This window comes from Rhinichthys klamathensis, unplaced genomic scaffold, assembly GCF_029890125.1.
Source record: "Rhinichthys klamathensis goyatoka isolate OS25496 unplaced genomic scaffold, OSU_Roscu_1.1 h1tg000208l_1, whole genome shotgun sequence".
NCBI lineage: Eukaryota > Metazoa > Chordata > Actinopteri > Cypriniformes > Leuciscidae > Rhinichthys > Rhinichthys klamathensis.
In genome coordinates this window covers 854,292-880,220 of record NW_026606733.1, presented here as the reverse complement: position 1 = coordinate 880,220, position 25,929 = coordinate 854,292, and the positions used below count along the sequence as shown (strand labels likewise).

At 38.6% G+C, this 25,929-nt stretch overlaps 1 protein-coding gene across 1 annotated transcript; it reads right to left on the bottom strand.

Annotated features, from left to right (window-relative positions):
- Positions 1-19,865: 19,865 nt before the first annotated feature.
- On the bottom strand, positions 19,866-25,929 carry rbm46 (RNA binding motif protein 46). The gene is made up of 5 exons (XM_056263586.1): positions 25,689-25,929; positions 24,717-25,054; positions 24,398-24,527; positions 21,802-22,602; positions 19,866-20,569 (listed from the first exon to the last, which is right to left on the bottom strand). Exons 1-5 carry the CDS (start codon positions 25,834-25,836, stop codon positions 20,376-20,378), a joined length of 1,611 nt encoding a protein of 536 aa, XP_056119561.1. The 5' UTR covers positions 25,837-25,929; the 3' UTR covers positions 19,866-20,375.

Genomic DNA, 25,929 nt, shown 5'->3' with positions numbered 1-25,929 from the left:
CGTGAGTGCGAGCCATCTCTGCGTGAGTGCTATTCACGACAGTACAAGTACTCCACAGCGACTCTAGGGGTCGCTGTTTGACAAAAACGGAATTCCTACTTAGTGCTGCTTTAATGAGTAATGGGTGTGTTTTGGACTTTACGTGCAATAAACCAATCAGAGTCTTATCTCCCATTCCCTTTAAATGCCAGTTGCGCTCGCGCCATGGCGGATTCGCTATTTACATGACGGAATTTAATAGTGGAAAGACCGAACACGTCTCCAGATTGCAAACAGATCTGCTCGTGCGCGAGGTAAAAGTGCGAAAGCAGACCATCTACGGGACAAGCCGGATTCATTCCACCATATCTTTATGTACACAATAATAATCTTTTTCATTGTAATCCTTTTATTTTTAATATTTGCCATGTTTGTGTGCTGCTGAGCGTCCCTGTGTGTTTAATAAGCATTATAGGGGCACATTACTAACGCGCCCTTTAAATAACAAACAAATATTGCGCCATTGACTTTAGACCAGGTTTCAGTTGGTCAATGGAGCAGTCTATTTCAGTTGCCTCAAAATAGCAACGCGCCAACAATGCGCCTGAACACACCTCGTTTTCAGACCAGCATGCCCATGGGCGCACAAATGGGCGCAAATGCATTTGCTATTTAAAGGCCATGGTGCAGGTTTTTTTTTTTTTTTTTTTTGCCAGTTTTCTAGTTGGTAATAAACATTTAAACAGTTATCCTTTGTATTTTATGTTGTAGGGGATTACAAAAAAGAAATATAATACGGAAAAGTCGGTGATGTGTTAGCATTTACCACTAGCCTAGCGAGGATTCTAATTTCTCCCACAATGCATTGCATGACGTCACATGAGGTACTCGCTGTTGGACAACAGACGAAAGCCCGCGAGTAGTAACTTAGCTAACGGTAGCTAGTGAAAGAGTGACAGTGTCAGATAAGTAAATATATCGAGATAGATAGATAGATAGATAGATATCATAAGCATAACATAGATAGATAGTGAGAGATAGCATAGCATAACAGCTTAGAGATAGAGAAGAGTAAGCTAGATAATAAGTAGACAAAATGGTTTATTACTGTGTTTGTGGCGGGTGCAAAAACTTTATCAAAACTGGACATGGGGTCCATTGTTTCCCCAAGGACAAAGGGAGCTTCCGAAGCTGGGTGCAATTTGTCAAGATAAGGCGAGCAGATTTTTCAGCTAAGTTAGCTCTGTCGCCGCCTACTCGAGAATATGCAGCGCGCATTTCAAAGAGGAGGATTAATTTACCACGCAGGGGATGCCAAGATGGTCTCACTTAGTTTAAAGAGTGAGAGGATGGCTAAGTTACTTCCTACCGCCGTGCCGTCTGTGAATGCAAACCTCTCTGCTTGCCCTGTCCCGAGGTCGAGAGACACCGTCTGCCGCAAGCGAGATATTGCCACGGTAAGTTCATTCTAACGTTAATGTTTACAAGCTGCGTGTTAGCTAGCTCTGTGTGTATTTTGTATAGCTACCGTGTTCCCTTTGACACAGCCTCCACTACAAGCACGATCACTCTGACATTAGAAGAGCATTTTTCGTGATTCACGAATTTGAGCCAAAACAAAATTGCCCTGAAGTAAATGTCCATATCGTCATGAAAGCTTCATGGCTAGTGTTTGGATCAGTGGTGATGATCATCAAGCGGCTTTCGCAATCGTGTGTTTGCTTTTTTTTGTGTTAGACTGCTACGGTTCTCTTTCACATTTGACCGTGACCGTGTCGTCAGGGCTGTAGTGGAGGCTAAACGCAGTTTACCCACCGCTGAAATTATGTCAGAAACAGTTTATCCACTTCTCACTTCAGAGTTTAGCTACCTCTCAGTAAATTCACTACCTCGTAGAGTTTATGTAACTTTACCACATGTATTACCACTAGTATTGGTGTAAACATTTAATTGTAACATTCAAATAATCAAATATGTTCTGAATTTCTTTTATGTATTTTTAAAACATTTAGTAGCGCATATCAGGGTCCACTGTACTGTAATCTCCCTGGCAATCTCGTAACATTCTGTTTACTGTTTATGTTTGCTATAATTCATATGCAGGACAATTTCATGTGTTTCCATTAGTGTCAATGGTCTTGTGTCAATGGTATACAGTATTATTATTATGTCTGCAGGTTATGCAACATCATTAATGAAGGCCCTTCGGGAAAGCTACACCAATTCACCTGCAGCTCTTCGAGAGGTTAGCGCCAGTTTGTCCTGATGCACCCGCCCCCATCGCCACATCCTTCAAACAGGTTCCTGAGGAGGCCGTCAGCCTCTACCTAGCCCGGCAGTCACGCTACAAGAACCTAATTTCACATTATTTTCTTTCCACAGACAAGTCCAATGATTTAGTTGTAAGTATTCATTTAGTGGTGGTTTCCTGCATTCTGCATGTTTTTTTTTTTTCTTTGTGTGCTGTTGCTTTGGTTTTACTTTGCACAAAATCATTACTTTTTTTCTTAGGCTATTGATTCCCGTGATCTTGCTTATAAATTCCGATTCAGCCATTAGCCTACCTTCGTGATCACGCAAAGAGGTCTGGGGAGGCGGTCCGTTCAGAATTACAACCAACATAAAATATAAGTGTGCATGTACAAATTTGCAGTAATGTTCGGTAAATATAAACTATATATATATATATACACTCACCGGCCACTTTATTAGGTACCCCATGCTAGTAAAGGGTTGGACCCCCTTTTGCCTTCAGAACTGCCTCAATTCTTCGTGGCATAGATTCAACAAGGTGCTGGAAGCATTCCTCAGGGAGTTTGGTCCATATTGACATGATGGCATCACACAGTTGCCGCAGATTTGTCGGCTGCACATCCATGATGCGAATCTCCCGTTCCACCACATCCCAAAGATGCTCTATTGGGTTGAGATCTGGTGACTGTGGAGGCCATTTTAGTACAGTGAACTCATTGTCATGTTCAAGAAAACCAATTTGAAATGATTCGAGCTTTGTGCCATGGTGCATTATCCTGCTGGAAGTAGCCATCAGAGGATGGGTACATGGTGGCCATAAAGGGATGGACATGGTCAGAAACAATGCTCAGGTAGGCCGTGGCATTTAAACGATGCCCAATTGGCACTAAGGGGCCTAAAGTGTGCCAAGAAAACAGCCCCCACACCATTACACCACCACCACCAGCCTGCTCAGTGGTAACAAGGCATGATGGATCCATGTTCTCATTCTGTTTACGCCAAATTCTGACTCTACCATCTGAATGTCTCAACAGAAATCGAGACTCATCAGACCAGGCAACATTTTTCCAGTCTTCAACTGTCCAATTTTGGTGAGCTCTTGCAAATTGTAGCCTCTTTTTCCTATTTGTAGTGGAGATGAGTGGTACCCGGTGGGGTCTTCTGCTGTTGTAGCCCATCTGCCTCAAAGTTCGACGTACTGTGCGTTCAGAGATGCTCTTCTGCCCACCTTGGTTGTAACGGGTGGTTATTTGAGTCACTGTTGCCCTTCTATCAGCTCGAACCAGTCTGGCCATTCTCCTCTGACCTCTGGCATCAACAAGGCATTTCCACCCACAGAACTGCCGCTCACTGGATGTTTTTTCTTTTTCGGACCATTCTCTGTAAACCCTAGAGATGGTTGTGCGTGAAAATCCCAGTAGATTAGCAGTTTCTGAAATACTTAGACCAGCCCTTCTGGCACCAACAATCATGCCACGTTCAAAGTCACTCAAATCACCTTTCTTCCCCATACTGATGCTCGGTTTGAACTGCAGGAGATTGTCTTGACCATGTCTACATGCCTAAATGCACTGAGTTGCCGCCATGTGATTGGCTGCTTAGAAATTAAGTGTTAACAAGCAGTTGGACAGGTGTACCTAATAAAGTGGCCGGTGAGTGTATATATATACACACACACACACACAATTCATTTACTTAAATGGGTTAGGGTTATGTGTGTATATATGCATAGGCGTACAAACATACATACATGCATATGCTATGCATATATATTATAAATAATATAATATATACTTCAGGTTACCAGAAGTTAGCTAACTTTAATGAAGAGTTGGTCATGTGAGCTATAGCTAGCTGCAAGTAACCCATTATCTTCCAATAAGCATTAACTAAAACTGGCTACATAAAATATACTGACTAGATTTACGAGAGGTCGGCTAATGTGTGTAAAAGTAAAAAAAATACAGTAATTTCATTATTTTACCAGCGAGCGTACTTCGGAAGCACTGAAAATGAATGGGGTTCAATGCTGGAACTATCAGTGTTTGGAACTATTGGCCGCTCCACGACACGCGTTACTTGCGCATTTTTAAGTTCCTATGGCGGTCTATGGGAGTGTCGCAACTCTCTCTCTCTATGGCTCTGGACCACACTATTGCAGGCAAAAAAAACAATGTGCAAACGTTTCAGGTCTAGCCCTACATCAGTTGGCTTTTTTTTATATAGATTTGTTTACTTGCAACCTGTGTCTTTGTTCAGTAATCTTTGTCCTTGTTCAGTAAATGTTTAGTAACCATTACAAGCAATGCCAATAAACTGTTTTTTTTTTTCTTATAGAAATTCATGTGTTCTGTGTACTTTATAACATTTTGAGGGCAAATTGGGCGATCACAGCAGAATAAGCAATTATTATTTTTATACATTTTTATCCAAACGAGGCGATTGAAAGCCCTGATAGGTCTGGTCACGACTTTGGAATTGTTGTCTGATGGTTGAAACCACACGAGAGGCTTCTTATACTCCTGCCTAAAACTCCAAGCCCAGGCCAGCGTATAGCCTGCCTGTACGCAGTGTACCGGTATTGCCTAGGGATAAGTAGGAAAGATTCTTAAGTTTTAAACTCTGTAAGTAGGTTGGAAACGTCTCTGATGCATGTTTATTGTGTATGCAACACATCTCCTGTCACCTATAGCTGTTGTTCAAAGGACTCAATGGAAAAAATAAAAAGGTAAAGTAAACATAAACCATGAACATACTCGTGCGTGCTGGCTTGAAGGGGACCATTATCCTGCATGAAGTGTGAGTATGCTATGTGTAGCACAAATGGATTCAGGCATTATGCCTCATATCCAGGATGCTGCGTTAGGCACGTTACAACTGCTGGCCGCGGGGTGAGGTCCTCGACCAGCAACCAAAACGCGCTCACCTCCCTACAACACAAGCTCTCCACCACAGTTTCCATGGGACGACACCGCCCACAACTCACTCCCTCTCCTGGTAAGCCTGACGGTGTCAATGACAGTCATGAGGAAAACTAGTTAGCACTATCAACAATAATCACACTGACTGAAGACATGACCAGCCTAATCGTCGTCAGCTACGTTTGCAAACAACATTTTCACTGGAGATAGAGGTGAAAGCAGGACACTCGGCCTGGCAAACAGATACTCAAATTATACTCGAAATTTACTCGATGCCTTATTTCAGTATATTTAAAGTAGCCTATGCCTCCTCTGTAGAAAATGGTTATATTACAAGACACAAATTCAGATAGCCTTCTCAGAGCCTGTTTTATTAAAGGTTTGAATGAATGAAATGTCTCTTGTATTAGAAAAAGAAATATATAATTATTACAGGTTTGAATGAATGAAATAATGTCTCTTCTGTATTAGAAAAATAAATATATAAATAAGAAATAACTAAAAGAAATACCTCCAAATTTAACAAAAATAGCTCTCACAAGCTTACAAAAACAAACTAACAAAATGTATCTTTAGTCTTCCTCTTTATCCTGTTTTTCTTCCTCATTCTCCTTGTTTGCCCATCTATGTTTTGCTTTAGAGCTGATCTTTCCCAGAAGTTTTGAAAACCAGGACATTTTCATAATTAAAAAAAAAAAACCCAGCCAGGACAGGACGTGAAAACAGGACTGTTGGTCACCCTAACCTAGTCTAAAGTCTAGGTCTAGCGCGTACATTCAGATGCTATTTTAAGCGCGCATGCTTGGCCATAATACAGAATGAACAACGCGCATACACTGTAGATGATTCTCTCATCTACACAGATGCATTTTACTTTTTGCAAATGATACATTATTATAAGGAAAACTATTTAAACACGAGTGAAATCATTGTTGTGTTCATGACGATAGGAAAAATAGGCATAAAGCGTACACATTTACCCAAATTATTATGTGCATGTTTAACCGAAGCTAATTTGGGTGGGTTTGTCCCATCCCCGGCCCAATGTCACTTCTCTTTATTTTACGGCCCTGACGAGAACATCGATCTCCTCGGCTGTGAACCATCAGAACTGTAACTAAACCAAGCGCGCCGCTGCCTGCGTCTACCTCATGTGACGTCATCGCCGAGTCGCGTAAAAAAATAACCGTTACTAACCAAAAACGTCAAAAACTGGACTTTAACACAATTTTGGAGACATTTCTAACTTTATATACATATCTTAACTGCTTTATGTACCCATTAATCGACAGTGGTGTTTAACCTGCACCATGGCCTTTAAACAACGTGGCGCAGGACGTGAAAATGATAACTGCGTCGGACTGAAACTAGCAAAAAACACTTGCGTTGCGCTTGGCGCTGCATTGCACCGGGTGTAAGATAGGGCCCATGGTGTGTTCAATTTTCATGACCCCATTTCACTCAGCTGTTTCTTGACATGCTTTTTCAGTTTCTTTTTAAATCTTTTTTACCCTGTTTAAAGCTGCAGTCCGGCATTTTTCCTCTTTGTCGCCATCTCTGTTCGAAATCTGCAATTGCAGTCATTCGCGGAATTATCAACTTTACGTGGGTTGTAGTTCAACACCCTCGACACGGCACAGCGCGGATGAACACAGTGTTTGAGGAGAGTGTGCAGCTGTCAGTCACCGCGCCGATGTGGATAATTGCATTCAGAATCAAAGATTATTCTTTTTGGAAGTATGACCAACATAAGAATTTTCACCGGGAAATGTCATCTGAACTAGTAAGAAACATTCACTTTTGTTCTGGTTCTGACATTGCAGTAAATCGCGCTGATTAAATCTAACAATTGCTTATAAGTTATCATTTCACGCAAAACCGTGCAAAGTAGCTATACTATGTTCTCTAATTGTTAATGTTAACAACGTCAGCAAGCATTGCGTGACTACATCATGTAATGTCCTTCCGATATTATCCTTGTTTTCGCATGGGTCCGGTATTGCAGTCTCTTTTTTTCTGTAGCCACTCCGAAGTCTTTTGCATGTTACAGCGGGTGAGTCTCTAGTTGTCACTGATGATGATCGTCGTTTGAACCTTTCTGGATCCGCCATCAAATTGATAAGTTTAATTATATCAAGTGCTGTGAGAAAAGGCTGTAAATCTCTACCTCCAACATCCTCACACGCAATATAGCTTATACTAGCCGAGACTCCTTCTTTATGTGTACAGATGTGACGTAATGACGCAAAGACATGCTCGAATCTCCCGCGGAAATCCACCAGTACCACTAAAATTAAAAACATTATTACAAGCTTACCGTTTTGCATCGAGCTAAGGCAAGCAGATAGTTTTGAACACTGGCTGGTTATGTATTTTATCAAATATGTATTTTGGATAATTTTTAACCCAAAAAAAGCTACGGACAGCAGCTTTAAAGTATAACCCCAATTCCAGAAAAGTTGGGAATCAAGTATCTGTGGTTTTTAAAATTCTCTTTAATCTTTATTTATTTTGGAAAATTACAAAGAAAAGATTTTCAATGTTTTCACTGGCCAAATAAATTGTATTTTGTAAATATAAACCAATTTTGATTTTGATAGCTACAACACATTGGGTATAAAAGGAGCATCTACCGAAGACATTGGGCCCTATTTTAAAGGTGCCCTAGAATGTTTTTTTTAATTATTTTATAATGTTTCCTGGGTTGCCCTTATAATGTTAGTATGTTTTTTAGATCAAAAATAATCATAATTTAGAAATAAATGGCATTTTTCCTAGCCTGCTTTTAGCCTCTGATTTGAACACTCTGTTTGAAGGGGCGTGTCTGCTGTGGGGTTCAGTGTAACCGCGGCCACTGCTGTGATTGGCTGACATGCTTGCATATGAAATAGCTAGTACGCATTACATGTGAAACTCTCTCGGATACTTTTACTACTGCTATTATACGTTTTTACTATAACAGCTATCGAGATTAACGAATCGTGAGATGTTTTTAAAGTATTTAGATCTATTCCTATCACATAAAATGTTGCCGTGATGAGCATTGAGCAGATGACGTGTTGATCGCGAGAATGAAGATCTTATCATTGCATTGGTGAGAGTGCAGAAAATGCTTTGCAAACACGATGATGTAAATACAGTAAGAGCTTCGTTGTGCAGTAACGTGCGTCATTGATTTCATAACGAGTTTGGCAAGTGTCCAGATAAACTCGCGCTGTGTGGAAAGATTGTTCTTTGATCGCTTTCTGTATATAATTTGTTCACAATTTAAATACGATTATTTTCATCCTACTAATAGAAACGATGTGAAGTTGATATTTTAGTCACTGGCTTGACTTACTGATGCATAAACAGTATTGAACGATTTTGAGAGAAAGATTACCTGTCTGAACTTGAACAATTACACATCAGAAAGTGTTGCTTGGTAGCTCGATCCGAGGCCAGCTCTGTATTGGCCCAAGTTGAGGAAACAGTCGTCGGTGAAATGTTTGGAAATTTCCAGAGAAAATAAAATTAACCCATTGTTTCTTCAGAGGCTCAGATGAAGGGACTAAAAAATACTTTTGTGTTCATGTGTACATCCAAACACTGAGCAACTGCCATGCTTCGGCTGCGCAGTTCCGCCTGGCATTGAGGGCTGGCATATTCAAATATTTGGAGGCGTACATATTAATGATCCCGACTGTTGCGTCACAGTCGGTGTTATGTGGAGATTCGCCTCTTTTTCAGGGGTGTTTTTCAAAAACGAGATTTAACTAAGAAGGAGAAAACAATGGTGTTTGAGACTGTATGTCATGTCCATGTACTGAACTCTTGTTATTTAACTATGCTAACATAAATTCAATTTCACATTCTAGGGCACCTTTAACGATCTGAAACGCAAGTATCAAGCGCGGAGCGCAAGTAACTTTGTGGGCGGGTCTTGAGCGCTGTTGCTATTTTACCAGCGGGATAAATGACTCTTGCGCCCGACGCAAGTTTAAAAGGGGTTGGTCTGAAATAGCTTCATTATTCATAGGTGTGGTTTGGACGTAACGTGAAATAAACCAATCAGAGCGTCATCCAACATACCCTTTAAGAGCAGGTGTGCATGTTGCATGGCGGATTGTTATTATTATGGCGGATTTACCAGGTGATTTCGCAGTCTTCAGATTTTTTTTTTTCCTGGTTCTTGACGGACAAACTAATTTGTCAGATGTCCTTATATACATATGTGTCTTGCCACTATTGGGCAAACAGGTCTGATCCGTCATTACTACAATTAGCCTGAAAAATTTGGTAAAAACCTAGATTTAGGCCTTGGCCTACATCACAATGATTTCCCTCATGTGTTAATATTTTTCCTTGTTATAATGTATGATTTGCAAAAATAAAAACTGCTGCATCTGTGTTGATGAGAGAATCAAAGTATTTAGGTCTTTCACTATCTACCATACATATTATTGTGAAAAGAATTAGGGAATCCAGAGAAAACTCAGTCTGTGTAGAAGAAGTGCAAGCTAGGAGACCTCTTTTGAACGTGTATGACCTTTTGCCCTCAGATGGCATTGCAAGAGAAACCATCATGCTTCTCTGTTAAATACAGCCACATGTGCTCAGGAGTATTTTAGAAAACTGTTGTCACTTAACAAAGTCTGCCGCTACATCAAGAAATGCAACTTGAATCTCTCTCACACAAGGAGAAATCTGTGCATCTGTTCAATGCAGAGATGGCGCTGAGTTTTCTGGGCCCGAGCTCATCTCTGATGGTCCCAAAGACAGTGGAAATATGAGCTGTGGTCAGATGAGTCCACGTTTCAGCTTGTTTTGGGGAAAAACAGACTTTGAGTTCTCAGTCTCAAAGATGAAAGGGACCATCCAGATTTTCATCAGTGACAGTTGTAAAAGCAAACATCTGTCATGGTATGGGGGCGCATCAGTGGAAACAGCATGGGTGACTTGCATATGTGTGAAGGTACCATTGACGTGGAGGCGTATATTGGGATTGTACAGAGACTTGTACTGCCATCAAGATGACATCTTTCCTGGGAAGCAAGACAATGCCAGGCCTCATTCTGCACGTGCTACAACAGAGTGGTTTCAAGACACTTCTAGACAGCAGACTCCATTCCTAACCGATTCAGCTGAAGTTGTTTAAAATACACATTTTATAAAGCTTCGTGACTAAAACATCACATCTAGTTATATTCAGCTGCTCCGATCAAATGCAAAAGACAAGGTGTTGAATCATAGTGCTATACAAGACAGTTTTATAGAAAGTAAGAGCGAAAGATTGATAGAGAAATGTAAAAAAGTATGAAAGGCTGTGCTGTGTAAGCAATATTCATATAGCACAGGTATAACCCACACTCATCTTGCCTGGTTAATGTCCAATAAAGCAATATGTCAAACCGTAAAGTAGCAATGCATTAAATTATATTTATAATGAAAGTCTGCCACAAATGCACATAAATTGAAAACAACGCTCTGAGACTAGAGAGCACAGAAAATCTAATATATAGAATCGGTGTCTCCTGTGTCAATATCCTAGCTCACAATGGCCAAAGGTCAAACTATATCATTGCAATGAGGCTAGACAGCTAGATTACAGTGCTCTTGTCCAGATGATTAAGGTCTACTAGTAGATATGTGACTAAAGCTCCCGCTGTTCATCAGATTGGCTTGTGGATGGATGTAGAGGTTGGAAAAGTTCGTCATCATCTGTCACGGGAGGTGGCCTATTTGACAGCTGGCTACATATTGACCTTTAGAGAACAGTATTTTAGCGTCAAGCTGCAGGTGCAAAGTGCAGGTCAGAGCTATGAACATAAATTCAAGATTTGTACATGTCTGGCATGCTTATAAAATTCCTGGAAAGATGAATGGTTATCTAGGTTTCTTGCATGGCTTTTATAATTGGTCAGACTTCTGCACGGGCAATTGACTTGCCATGTTATTTTCATTTTTTATTTTTAAAGACCAATTATCTTTGTTTGTCTTAGATTTTCATTACTTGCCATGGAACGCGTTGTCTATAAAAATATAACTATCCATTACAATTCATCATGAACTGAAATGAACAAAAAGATTTCTCTGGAAATTGGAAAGCTAAATGTTATAGCAGCAATTTCTCAAAATAGCTTGAAATGTCATGCAGTGTAAAATGCTACATTCCATCTATCTATCATTACAGGACAAATGATTTGTCAAAAGGACTATTTTATGTATATTTTATGTAAATATATGTATATATATATATTATATTAAACTAGTCAGGGCAATCTACTGTAAAAAAATGATTTGTCAAAAGGACTATTTTATGTATATTTTATGTAAATATATGTATATATATATATTATATTAAACTAGTCAGGGCAATCTACTGTAAAAAAATGATTTGTCAAAAGGACTATTTTATGTATATTTTATGTAAATATATGTATATATACACTCACCGGCCACTTTATTAGGTACCCCATGCTAGTAACGGGTTGGACCCCCTTTTGCCTTCAGAACTGCCTCAATTCTTCGTGGCATAGATTCAACAAGGTGCTGGAAGCATTCCTCAGGGAGTTTGGTCCATATTGACATGATGGCATCACACAGTTTCCGCAGATTTGTCGGCTGCACATCCATGATGCGAATCTCCCGTTCCACCACATCCCAAAGATGCTCTATTGGGTTGAGATCTGGTGACTGTGGAGGCCATTTTAGTACAGTGAACTCATTGTCATGTTCAAGAAAACCAATTTGAAATGATTCGAGCTTTGTGCCATGGTGCATTATCCTGCTGGAAGTAGCCATCAGAGGATGGGTACATGGTGGCCATAAAGGGATGGACATGGTCAGAAACAATGCTCAGGTAGGCCGTGGCATTTAAACGATGCCCAATTGGCACTAAGGGGCCTAAAGTGTGCCAAGAAAACATCCCCCACACCATTACACCACCACCACCAGCCTGCTCAGTGGTAACAAGGCATGATGGATCCATGTTCTCATTCTGTTTACGCCAAATTCTGACTCTACCATCTGAATGTCTCAACAGAAATCGAGACTCATCAGACCAGGCAACATTTTTCCAGTCTTCAACTGTCCAATTTTGGTGAGCTCTTGCAAATTGTAGCCTCTTTTTCCTATTTGTAGTGGAGATGAGTGGTACCCGGTGGGGTCTTCTGCTGTTGTAGCCCATCTGCCTCAAAGTTCGACGTACTGTGCGTTAGAGCCCTGCACGGGCCTCAAATCTAGGCCCTAGCCCGGCCCTGCCCCGAGACGCTCAGGCCCTAGCCCGGCCCGTGTCCGACAGCTCATCAGAATGATCAGCCCGAGTCCGACCCGAGCCCGTAAAAAAAAAAAAGATAAACAGCCTGACCTATGTTGCAGTCAGTAAACCAGATATATTTTGTTTTCAATGGCAAAGTATTTACCGGTAAGTTTATTTTCATTTCTTTATACAGTTAATTAAGAAAAAACAACAACAAAAATGTATGACGACCAAGCAGCCGACAGCGAGTTAAACATGTTTGATCCATTGATTGATTTATAGCCTCTCAAATCAACACTTTACTTGGCTACAATAAAATCCATAGATATAAAACAACTTAAGCATATCACACAGACAGTTAACGTTAGTTTAAACGTTTATTGTCATTTTTGAAAAGCTGAGGCAAACTGCTCTGCTGCTCAGTCGCAACAGCGCTCGCAAACTAAATGAATTTATAATATAGGCTACAATACAGAGAATGCAATCTAAACAAATCAAATAAATTACATTAAAAACAAACATGCAGGTTATCTTACCTCAAAAATCAATTCTTCACTACAGAACATGGCCATTTCCAATAGTTTCCAACAGACTCATGAAAATAAAGTCCAATCAAACAAAAAACAACCTCCTCCTAACATGGCTAAGAACAGTCTCAGAGCATCGTGAAGAAAAAGCACAGCATCCACAGTGGAAGGTTTTAATCCAGTCGTACTTTTTCCAGCTGCGCTGAAGTCACGCTCGCTACCATAGCGGGACACTAGAACGAGCCGGTCGCGCGAATCTCAGATCGCGCCGCCGGGAAACCTGTGTGTGTGTGCGTGAGCGTGAGCATGAGCAGACTGTCATGTGTCAGTCATATGTCAGTGTGATAGGCTATAAAACGTCTTTCTATGTTTGCTTTTCAATCGTCATCTTCTCATGTTTTATTTTAATTAATGTCTAAAATAGGCTATAAAAAAGATAAGCCTAAAACAGGCCCGAGGCCCGGCCCGCGTGTGAACTATGACGTGAAAATTGGCCCGAAGCCCGGCCCTAGGAGCTTAAATAAGTCGGGGCCCGTCGGGCTCGGGCTGAAATGCAGGCCTCTACTGTGCGTGCGTTCAGAGATGCTCTTCTGCCCACCTTGGTTGTAACGGGTGGTTATTTGAGTCACTGTTGCCCTTCTATCAGCTCGAACCAGTCTGGCCATTCTCCTCTGACCTCTGGCATCAACAAGGCATTTCCGCCCACAGAACTGCCGCTCACTGGATGTTTTTTCTTTTTCGGACCATTCTCTGTAAACCCTAGAGATGGTTGTGCGTGAAAATCCCAGTAGATTAGCAGTTTCTGAAATACTCAGACCAGCCCTTCTGGCACCAACAATCATGCCACGTTCAAAGTCACTCAAATCACCTTTCTTCCCCATACTGATGCTCGGTTTGAACTGCAGGAGATTGTCTTGACCATGTCTACATGCCTAAATGCACTGAGTTGCCGCCATGTGATTGGCTGCTTAGAAATTAAGTGTTAACGAGCAGTTGGACAGGTGTACCTAATAAAGTGGCCGGTGAGTGTATATATTATATTAAACTAGTCAGGGCAATCTACTGTAAAAACAAACATGTTCTCTTGCAAATAAATGCATCTTAATATAAAACCATTTATTGGAAAAAGAAAAGGTAGTTTCATTTATCAACTATCCATACTGAAGCTGGTCTGTGGGCATTTATTCAAAATGCTGTCAGTCTGACTATAGCATTAATGAAGCAACATTGTTATAATATTGTGATAAAAACTGATTATGAAATAGTGAACTAACAGAGAACGCGCGGTCTGTTTTGCTCAAATACAGGTACCCACATACCCCGATGGTCTAAAGCAATTTTAACCATCTACTGTATGTCTTCAAATGAACTTGTTAACTCATCTTTATACAGTATACCATATTTTAGAAGGATAATCTCACTGTTCTGGATGCTGATTCCAAAAATGCATTGTCTAAATGTATGAACAAAATGATATGTGTACATTTAAGAGCTCACTGCCAATATGAGAATCTTTTTTTTTAAATCAGTTTTTCTGCATGCTGTCAGTCATGATCCAAGCTCAGATATATTATGGGTCAGAAAAATCCTGCTGGGATCATTTTATCCTGTGGGGCCTACTGTCTTTTGATACCCTCATAAGTAACAATGTGTCCCGTGTGTGCGGCTTATACGAGTTAGCTTGAGAGAAAGGAGAATTTATTTCATTTTTCCTCTAGTCTTGCTTCTGACATATGGGCTCTGCCACCTGAACCCATTCTCACAGCACCTTAAGACTGCTTCTTGACCTCATCTGTCTAACTTATCCATTTTTCATGCACGAAAGTGCATGTGTGTGTGTATCTGTGTGTGCTTGTTTTATTGGACTGTATCTATAACACACAACCAAGCACCCTCGACTTTATTAATAAGATTTACTCCAATTTTAAAACGCTTGGCAATTGGCTCTTAAAATGATCCATTGCTTTGGGCACTCTCATTCCACAAATAGCCTCCCAACCAGAAACAGAATCTAAAAAATATAAGGACTAAGATACTGCTGAAATATAAAGTGAATGCATATTCCTTGCACTTACTTTATTGTATATTAGTACAGTTTAAGACCCCCTGTGGTGAAAATCAAGCTTTTACAGTTGTTTATATGCTATGTGGTGTTTTTAATATGCTTTCAGACAAACCATGTGTAAATTCATAAGTCAACACCATTGCTGAGTATTTTCTCCTTAAAACGGCAGTGAACCAAAGAGAGTCTCACCTTGTAACCAATCACGTCAATGTGCGGGCGGGCTTTAGCAAAAAACAGGTTTTTATTGTTGATATGATCGGGTACATTTGGCAATATAACGGGTGAATTATGTATATGTTGTATTTTATGATGTTATGATGAACTATATGCTTTTCTCCACTGATGCTCTAAGTTGTTAAAAACGTTTCTAAGGATGCTGATTTTTAGAAGGCAGATTGAGATGGCGAACATGGTTTGTGTAACATTAGCAACACATTATTAGCTGTTTGATAACATAGTCAAGCAAAACGCTAATCATATTAATTACTGTTATGTGTCCGAGATTGTAAAGAGCAATACCATTGTGCAGTGTTTACTACCGTGACTTGAGTAAAGTTGACCGAGTGCATCTCTGAGCTGGTGTGAGTGGAGCCGGGACTAATTTACATACTCATGGATCCACATATACTAAACGAAGCAAGTGGGTAGTTACATTCAAGCTTTTTCAAGGCACAAAGATTTTTTTTTACAGTAAAAAACTTTCAAATGTGTCATTTTGGTGATCAAATGTGTTTTAAGGGTTAAAATGACTACAGGTGGACTTTAAGGAACTGAACAGGTCATTTTGTAGGAGGCAACAGTCTTTTGTAAAATACTATTACCAACATGTGACCTCTGCCACTCACTTTATGAAGAAAAAATAAGAAGCAAAGAGCTACATGAAGATGCATTCACTAAAAATTGGCAACAACTACCCACCTTAACATTCATTCTCAATCATATTCAAAGTGCACAATGTAATTGAGATCAAAATGATATATGATCATGGAATAAAAAAATAAGAATTATATATGTGACATACTTGAGAAGGGGGCGTGTAATGAATAGATATATAAGTGAACTGCATAAAACTCGTGGTTGAGGAGATTTCCCCCTTCCATGTAAAGCGCTTTGAGTACCTAGAAAAGCGCTATATAAATGTAATTAATTCATTATTAATTATTATTAAAACCTATTCTGGGAAAATAAAGGAAAATATTCAGAGAACTCAAGCAATCACCTCGACATAAATTCAGTGGAATTGGGACAATTTTGCAGCCACAAAGTGTTGCACTGCCCCCTAGTGATAGGCATTGAAAATGGTACCTCCTGAGACCCAGAAAAAAAAAGTTTTTTGAATTTAGTTTTTTTCCATGTCATCACACTGTTTAGAGCACAATAAACAAATGGTAAAAAAAACATATATATAAAATAATATTTTATTCATACGTTATGCTATGTCCTCTGTAGTGGACGCCAGGACTAAGTTGTTTAAAAAATAAAATGACATGAAATTATATGTATAGGCAAAACCAATGGGATTTTTTTTTCAATCACCAATACATTTTGGGGTTTCAGGATTTTTTCAACCAAAATTTGTATAAAGATTATTCTCAACTATGTTATGAAAGAAATAATGGAATGAATTGATACACCATTTTACTTTTTGCAATATGTGGGTAAAATGGCCATAAGTTAATATTCCCATTCAATGCAATGTATCTATACACTGTATCTAATTTGCACATTAATGTGTTCTTGGAGCAACATTTAATGAAAAAATAAGGGTAATAATTGGAGTAATAATTGGCAACATTTTAATAATAATATCTAATATTTCATAGGAATATTGATGTATAATTTATTTCCATATTCACTTGTTGTGTCTCCCAGAATGCCTGATAAACATGATTTTAGTCCTGATGTCCTCTACAGTGGACACGTTTGAAATCAATGTCCTGTTTTGTAACAGAAAGTAATTTTTTTATTTGAAACCCCTTAACATTTTCCTGAGATGTTGTTTTATGAAATACAATTTGAAAAGTAGTCCAATTTAAATTATAATTACAATATATTATCATATTTCCATAAGAATGCTACATTTGATCACTAAATTAATGTCAGACATTTTTAAAGACCAAGGAGAAGTTGTTTTCATGGTGAAACCTCCAAACATTTGGTATCTCTGAAAAGTCCTGAATGTGCTCTTTACAGGACACCCAGGTTGTGTCATGTGACATGTATGATGTCAGAGAAATTCACTAAAATATAATGTCCACTACAGTGGACAAAAGTCTATTCTTGGGTCCCAGGAGGATATAGTCCCGTTCAGAGAAAAATGTGTCCTAAGCCACAGTAATTTTAATTTAATTTTAACAGGAAAGTCTGATTCTATGGGACAAATGGCACATTGGTTCATCCTGCAGTTTGTTTTACTAAATAGGTATTCAACTGACATCACATTGACTAATATTTGGACACAATAAGTGAACACGAGTATACATCTATGAGAAGAGTCAATACAAAAGAAATGTTGAATATTTGTTCAAATAGCAAATGCCGTCAATCTTTTAGATACACCAAAATGGTCTGTTAATCCTAAACATCACCTTTTAAGTGCGGGCAAAGCTTTCCTTCCAGGAAACTGGTTGACCTCATCTTTTGAGAGGGGATAACATAGTTTGTCTCTAGCAACACAGCTTTTGGCTGTGGTTTCCAAGGTTACTGCAGGATTTCTGAAGATGTCATGTTAAAAAGCCCCCTTCACTGCTCCCTTCAGTATTTTCAAAGCTGAAGTACTCCCTTTGAATCCAATGAAGTATATGTGACGTCAATGGCCACCACAGTAACGCCAAACAGGTGAAGTGTCTCACAGTACGAAATGATAAAGACCTCATGACATCATGGAAGTATTTATCAGTACCCAGAGTGGACAGGTTAATTACCAAAAGCTTCGAAAAAGTAATTACCAGACCTGGGGTAAGACTGTCATTTTTAGTGCCTATACTGTTGGGCTATTCAAACTACAAATTGTGTGAAGTTTCACAATACTTACCAAAAGCACCTTTTGTACTGTTACAGTACACCTGATGACAAGAATGAAGAAGTAATGATGAACCGAGGTGCTACTTTTGTTCGGCAAACCCTGTTCTGCCTTTCCTAAAAAGGAAATAAAAATGCTTTAATAAACCAATGTTAGAAATGTCCCAATTGAATTGGGAAGAGTTGCAGCCACATGCCTGATTTGGATCGAAAGACGTCCCCTGAGCTTCTTCAAACATCTGCTTATCTGGTGTACTTCATGGATGCCAGTCCCATGGTCCTTTATGGGCATCAATAAAAAGAAGCTAAAGAATTGAAGAGTAAAGGTAAGGCAATATGTACAACACATTTCTAGTAAGTAAATTCCATTTATAATTAAATATTTAAAATACACACTTGACCCAATGCAGTTCAGATCCAGTTTGCGCTTCCAAATAACACCATTTCCCGTTCTCTTTCTGTACAATCCTGTATAGCAAATGAATATAATAATGGCTATATTTTGTAAAGAAACAACTAATTTTGTGTCCTAAAAAGATCTTACAAACCTTATACAGCTCTTATAATGAGAGTATTCTGTGTCACTCTCTTTCGTCCTCCATACTGGTTTACATCTCTCACTGTTATGAACATAGACTGCCTCCAAAGCATCAAAAAACTCATTAAAAATCACTGGAGTTGCCCTACTAAGCCTCAGCTCATTCTATGAGCAGCAACACTGGGAGAAAGGCCCACCATTGCACAACAGACAGCATCTCCATTGCCAATTTAATCTACTTCTTAAAAAATCCTGACTAAGGTGATCTAAAATTGTTACAGAGCAAAGCAGAGGCTATCTAATTACTGAAAACAACTAAGGAGAGGACAGCAATGAGTCAAGCCAGAAGCTTGACACACAATTATACTAAATTGTCACCAAGTGCACAATGTTTGAGTGATGAGTGGTCAGGAGTGTTCACTGATATCCTCAAACAAAAATCGCTGCAAAAGATGCTTTCCAACAGGTTTTATCGTAGTTTTTGTCCAACTCCATTTGACTTGACTTGGACAAAAACTACGATAAAACCTGTTGGAAAGCATCTTTTGCAGCGATTTTTGTGTGAGGATATCAGTGAACACTCCTGACCACTTGGTGAGTTTAACGTCTTTGTAAACTAAACTTTAATGCGTTTTATGAAGGATTGTTCCTGTGCACCTACAGTATGCAACCATTGTGGGGGGGGGTGCAACCACAGAAACCGAAATTTCTCGGGACAGCAACATGTGTCCAAATTTTAATCTTAACCGTTTTATTTCATCAGAAACGATCTTAATACAGGGCTTTAAGTGTAAAATACCGAACTTGTCCTTTAAATATAATTTGCAAAATTGGATTGTATTTTTTTATCGTAGTCATTGGATATTTTAACATTTTATGCAAAATAATTTTTTTTTTACCTGTATCCTAGTGTCAGAGTCCATTTAATTTTGTATGCACAAAACTTAACTGCCCTTTGAGTTTAATAAAGATGTATTATTCTGTACTTTTTGAATATTTACTTGGTTTAATTACCTTAATCAAATAATATCTGACTCAGAAATAATTACAATAAATATGCTTCAAATGACTTAAAAGTGCTTAAAATTATAACACATAAGGAAATCTTTAAAAAGGTTTAAAATTATAAAAGACTAATAAAAGCTGTTTTATATTACATGAAGTGGGTTGCATTATGAAACCAGACATCATGAGATCATGATGAAAAGTTTTGCTTTTGCAAACCTGGCATATAAATTGAGGACGACTGCCAAATAGGCCAAGCGCAAAAAACAAAACAAAAAACAAATACAAAAACAATATAAAAGTGCACCTTTAATAACGACATGCTTGACTAGGTTGTTATAATGTTTGAGCATTGTTGGTCATTTTAGCATTATCAAAACATTATTTTTAAATCCATAATAAATGAACAATCAAAATGAAATTATGAAATTTAATCTGCCAGGGGGAATGTAACACAAAGTTGAACGTGCAACATTACCTACTCACTATTGCAGTATTAAGAAGATGCGTCTGTTTTTTTGCTAATTTTAACAGTTTATATCTTTAGTTTCTATTCAAACACTGTTTCTAATGCAAGTAAATAACTTACTTCTTAAGAATAAAAAAGGGAAATAAACACCCAAACAGAATATATAAAATTCTCAGCTAAACAAACAACAACAGTAAAAGTTACAGTATGTAAATAAAATGAAAAAAAATCTAGTCATTCTATTAAAACAGCACTAAACCGAAAAATATGTGAAACAATAAAACCGACATTTAAGAATATGAACATTTAAGAAACACACTGCAAGTAAAGTAACTTTTCAGATACTGGATGGCTTGACTACAGGAACGATGACTGGTTGGGGATGTAAAGTCTTTGGGCAGAGGAGCAGGAGATGGGCAGAGGAGGTGAGATGGAGGCCATGGGGTATGCTTGGTAAGGCAGAGACCTGCATCCAAAGGACAGGAAACCAGAGCCAGAAGGTGCAGGAGAAGAAACATTCACAGGGGAGCCAGGGGAACTGATAGAGCAATCTGTTATATGGAAACACACACACAAAACACAACCTTTAACATGTACGTACATACTGAAAGTAGTTTGCACAATTTATTGGTAGCATATTGTTGTTAGACAACAGTGACATTTTAATTAATCTGTAACAATCAATTTAGGATATATATCAGATATGTTGATATTTGATATTTACACTACCATTCAAAAGTTGGGGGTTGGTAAGATTTTTAAAACGCTTTTGAAGAAAGCTTCTTATGTTTTTTTATGGTATTTAAAATACCGTAAAACAGTAAATTGTGAAATATTACAATTTTAAAAAACTGTTTTCTACTTTAATATATTTTAAAATGTGACATGATCCTTCAGAAATCATTCTAATATCCTGATTTGGTGCTCAAGAAACATTTCTTATTATTATCAATGCTGAAAACAGTTGTGCTGCTTAATATTTTTGTGGAAACTGACATTTTTTCAGGACTCTCTGAAGATAGAAAGCAATTTTTAATGTATAAAAAATATGACTTTTTGTACTATTGTAAATATCTTTTATGCCACTTTTGATCAATTCAATTGTCTTTGCTTTATAAAAGTATGAATTTCTCAATTAAAGTATTCTTTTTTTTAGTCATCTAATGGTCATAAAAAATCTTTAAAAAAAGACTAGCCTAATAATTTAATAACAAATTAAATTAAATGTTAAATGCAAATATCAAAAGAAATATCCATTCTTCATACTGTACTTTATAATGGTCACTTGTGATATATTTAAAATGATTGATTGTAGTTTTAAATGTTTTAGTTTGGATTTATTTAGAGAAAATAAAATGTTACAATTTAATCATTGGCCATAGATAGTTTCAGCCATAACATTAAAGTAATTATCGTCTTATACCAGGGGTCAGCAGCAACCTATGGCACATGTGCCAAAATTGACACGCAGAGGGATACCGGTAATCACTGACACATGATGACAATAGCTAAAGAGGTGTAGGCCTATGTATTTCATTTAAATAAACTCCCTCAAACTTGCATGAACCTAATACTTTTAAAGTGAGAGATTTTAACCTGCACTGGCACGCAGATCGGACAAACCATAAGGTTGCCGACCCGTGTCTTATACTGTATGTATCGGGCAGAATTTTTATATCAGTGCACTTCTAATTTAAATTTGTATGTAAGCTGGTATTCCTATAAATGTTGTACCGAGAGAAAAAAAACTACAGAAACCAGAGAACAACTGAGAGAAACTAACCCAGGTTCCAGAGTGCATTCTGAGCAGCAAGCTCCTTGGCATCCTCTAATATGGTGCAGACTTTATCAGGCATGAAGCTGCTCCTGGTGCTGCTGATGACTACTTTGTAGATGAGCAGTATTTTCCCCTCCTGTCCGGCTAGGGAGTAGAGGTGATACTCAGGCAGAGACCAGTCATTCTTGTGGCAGTAGTAATCCAGCAATGACACAGCTGAGCTCAGCTGGCTGGGCTTCAGGGTGTTCAGGCTGACTGGGACCAAAGTGGATCCTGGTAGGAATGAATACGCACAGCGATCTAAGTCCACTGCATACGGGCTGCCCAAGTGAGGCGGCAGGCTGAGGGGGCGTGCAGATAACCCATCACCCATTGCTCCTGTTCCAAAGTTCACATCATCTCTGCTTTGGAACAAGAAGCTGGAATCGCTGTAGTTTCCGCAAGCTGCCATTCCATTGTGGCTACTCCGTGGTCCGGATCTTTTGCTCCCATCTTTGCTGACAGGCTTGGCAAGAGTCACCTCGATGGGCGAACCATCAATAACTTTCCCATTCATGGACTCAAGAGCAGTTAGGGCATCATCACGGTTAAAGAAGTGGATGAAGGCATAATCCGTCAGCTTCTTAACACGTTCCACAGAGCCAGGCTTCAGGCGTGAGAACTCAGAGCGAAGCGTCTCCTCCGTGGTGCTCAGCATGAGATTACGAACATAGAGGACTCGCACTCGTTGCATGGTTTCCTCGTCTAATTCCTTTTCAGGTTCTGCCCAGTCAACCTGGATGGTGTGACCCCACAACTGAAATGTTCCTGAAACATAGAGTTGACATTGACACACAGCAAGTTGCGTATTTGTGAATAGTGTAATGTTGAAGTGTCATGCTCAAACCCTTGTGAAATATGCACCCGCTAAAATTGAAACACCAAATTGGTTACACTTTCAATATAGTGTGATAGTCAGTGTTGGGCAAATTACTTTTAAAAAGTAATTAGTTACAGTTACTAGTTATTATAAAGTATCTATAGTATTTTAAAAGTAACTAGTTACTTAAGAAAGTAACTTTTGCGTTACTTTCAAGTAAAATTAAATTTTAAATGCTTAAATGTGACCCCACCTCTACCCCTCTTTAACGGAACTTAAAATACATGTGCATGTTCAATTATTTATGATAAATCTGAATATTATAATGAAATGGACACTTAATACAATACATTATTAACAGAAACATTGTACACACATCTAAAAAAAATTATGTTGCTGTGGGACAAAGTGAGACTAGCCTCCAATCAAATGCCATGTATGTAGATATTATGTTTATATAGTGGATCAATGCAAATAACACATTAGATGTTTTGGAACTTTTGATATTTGTTGCCCCTCAACAGGCCACAACTGGGCAAAATTTAATTAAGCTTTTTAAGCAATATACCAAAAAGACTGACTGGCTTGTGTTGTTCCTTGTGTGTCCTGTCCTGTCCTGTCCGACTATGCGTTATGATGATGGGTCGTTCGCAATTCATGAGCGTTAGCCGTTAGTGATGATGGGTCGTTCGCAAATGAGCGTTAGTGATGATGGATCGACTCGTTCGCGAATTAGCTTTTTATGGGTCGTTCGCGATTCGCGAATGAGCCGACTCTATGAGCCATATCTCGCATATCTGAAGAGCCGACTCTATTTTTACAAATTTAGCCTATAGAAATTAAATAATTATGTAATAAAAATTGAAATATTATAGTCAAAGTCATTTAAAGAGCCGTTTGTGAGCCAAAAGAGCCGGCTCTTTTCAGTGAGCTGAGTCAAAAGAGCCGAATGCCCATCACAACTATGCGTGCTTTCGAACACCCGCCCAACTCTACCTCTGATTGGCTTACAATGACATTTTACTCTACCTCAGCCAATCGTCAGCATTTATGCGCTTGTCTCATGCTCTGCCCACTAACCAAGGAAGAACAGTAAAAAAAGTATTTGCCTCTTGCTCAGAGATCTAGTTGGTCTGATGAAAAAAAAAACAGCTTCATCAGTTATAGTAACGCGCCGCATTTTTTGGCAGTAACGGTAACGGCGTTATTAAGATGAGAAGAGTAATCAATTAGATTACTCGTTACTGGAAAAAGTAATGCCGTTATTTATACAAATTATTGTCCTTTAAATAAAAAAATAGACTACACTGTCTACAGTGGGCACACATCGACAAAAATTATTTGCTCCCATTATAATAAATGAAGTTTCTATTTTTGGCATGCTTCTCCAGCCACTTTATTCCTATCTGTCTGAAATAAAATTATTTTATTTACAAAATATCATGTGTGGGGTTTTTTTATGGATTTTCCAGCAAAGATCTTGTTTTACTTCCATAATCAACTGGAGGAATTGACTGAATTGTGAAAAGTTGTCATTACATACCAGCATGTACCCAGGTGGGGTACATGAAGAGGCATGGTGGTATAGCAAGTTTTTTATATTTTGATTAAAGATTACAAAGCGGTGAAAATTAATAAAACTAATATATGAGCAATAGAAATAATAATGCTTGCCATATCAAGTACCACCACAAATAAATATTTTATGTATATAAGATGTATATTTCCACTGTGATCTTGCACCTGGTATGAGTTTCCTGCGAGCCATGGCAGCTGCCTTGTGGGATTCATACTCGACAAAGGCAAAGCCACGATTCTTCATCCTGTCCATTGCACTGGGATACACAATCACATCCACCACCCCTTCAGTCACCTGGATTTAGAATTGCAATAAAAAAAAGATTAGACATTAGATCACAACCAACTGTTTTATTATGCTTTCTGTAATGTTATAAAATGAAGTCAATTTCTTTTAAGTTTTTTGTTCACAAGATGGTGCTAGTGAACATGTTTTTACAGTTCTGTGTAGTTTCTAATGTGTGCAGTCCTGTGATATACTGACCTTCATCATTTCTTCTTGGATCTCCTCTTTTTTCTTGTCTTTCGGGATGGAGCCGATAAAAAGGCGGCAGTTGTCCAGACTTACACATACTCCTATGAACTTTCCGGGGCGGATTTCGAAGTTGTCCAGGAGCTGGATTGCTCGTTGGGCTCCCTCTCGCATTGTGTACATGACGAAGGCGTAGCCACGGTTCTCCCCACTGAACTCCATCATCAGACGGAACTCGTAGATGCGTCCGGCCCGCTCAAAAACAGGTACCAGCTCGTCTTCGTACATGTCTCTGGGGATTTTACCCACGAACACCTCACATCCTCGTGGAGGAGGGGGGCCCTCCCAACCTGAGACATAACTTTAGTTCATTATTATGAACACCACTATCTGATGAAACTAAAAATATCAAGTTTGAATGGTTTTGTATTATAGCATTCCAGTCTTAATTATATTACAGTAATGTTTTACACCAATATTATTGCACATTTTGAGGTAAATTATGATACAGGCTAATAAACAAAATAAAGATGATTAAATACATCATAAGGAGTGGAGCCATTTAAACTTTCTTGACTACTTACAAATCATATTTGTATGAATCAATCTAATTGTAAACTGTTGAAGACAACATGAAATTACATTTGTAGTCATTTTGCCTTTTTAATATGATGTGATGAATGATATTAAGCAAGAAAAAGCATTGGCTGGAGCTTGATTGTACTTATATTGAAATTATTGGATTGTAACGAAACAGAATAAAGCTCATTGCAAGTTTGAAGTCATTTGTGGAGAGGATTAACATTTTGTCCCAGGAATCAGAGATTTTAGAAATGCTGATTTATCTACATCAGGTGCTTAAAATAATACCTAAAAAGCTATTTGGCTACTGGTCAACAATATTTCCCCATCCGTCTGGCCCATACATAAATTATTCATGGGGCCTAACTTAGATGATAGTCTTGTATGCAGTTTCCATATTACCTGGAGGTGGACCACCAAACTTTCTCTGTCCATTTTCCTGAACCATGCTGTAGCCTGTCCTGTCCATCAGGGATAAAAGAGCAGCTTCTTTCGAGCTGTCCATCATCATACTGTTCTCAGATGGCTGACTGATGCTGCCTTCATCCATGATCACGTCAGAAAACACAACGCTACCAAAGAAAACCGTTGCGTCAGGTATCACACTCGAGCCTCTCTATTCATGAAAGTTCAAATGATGTAC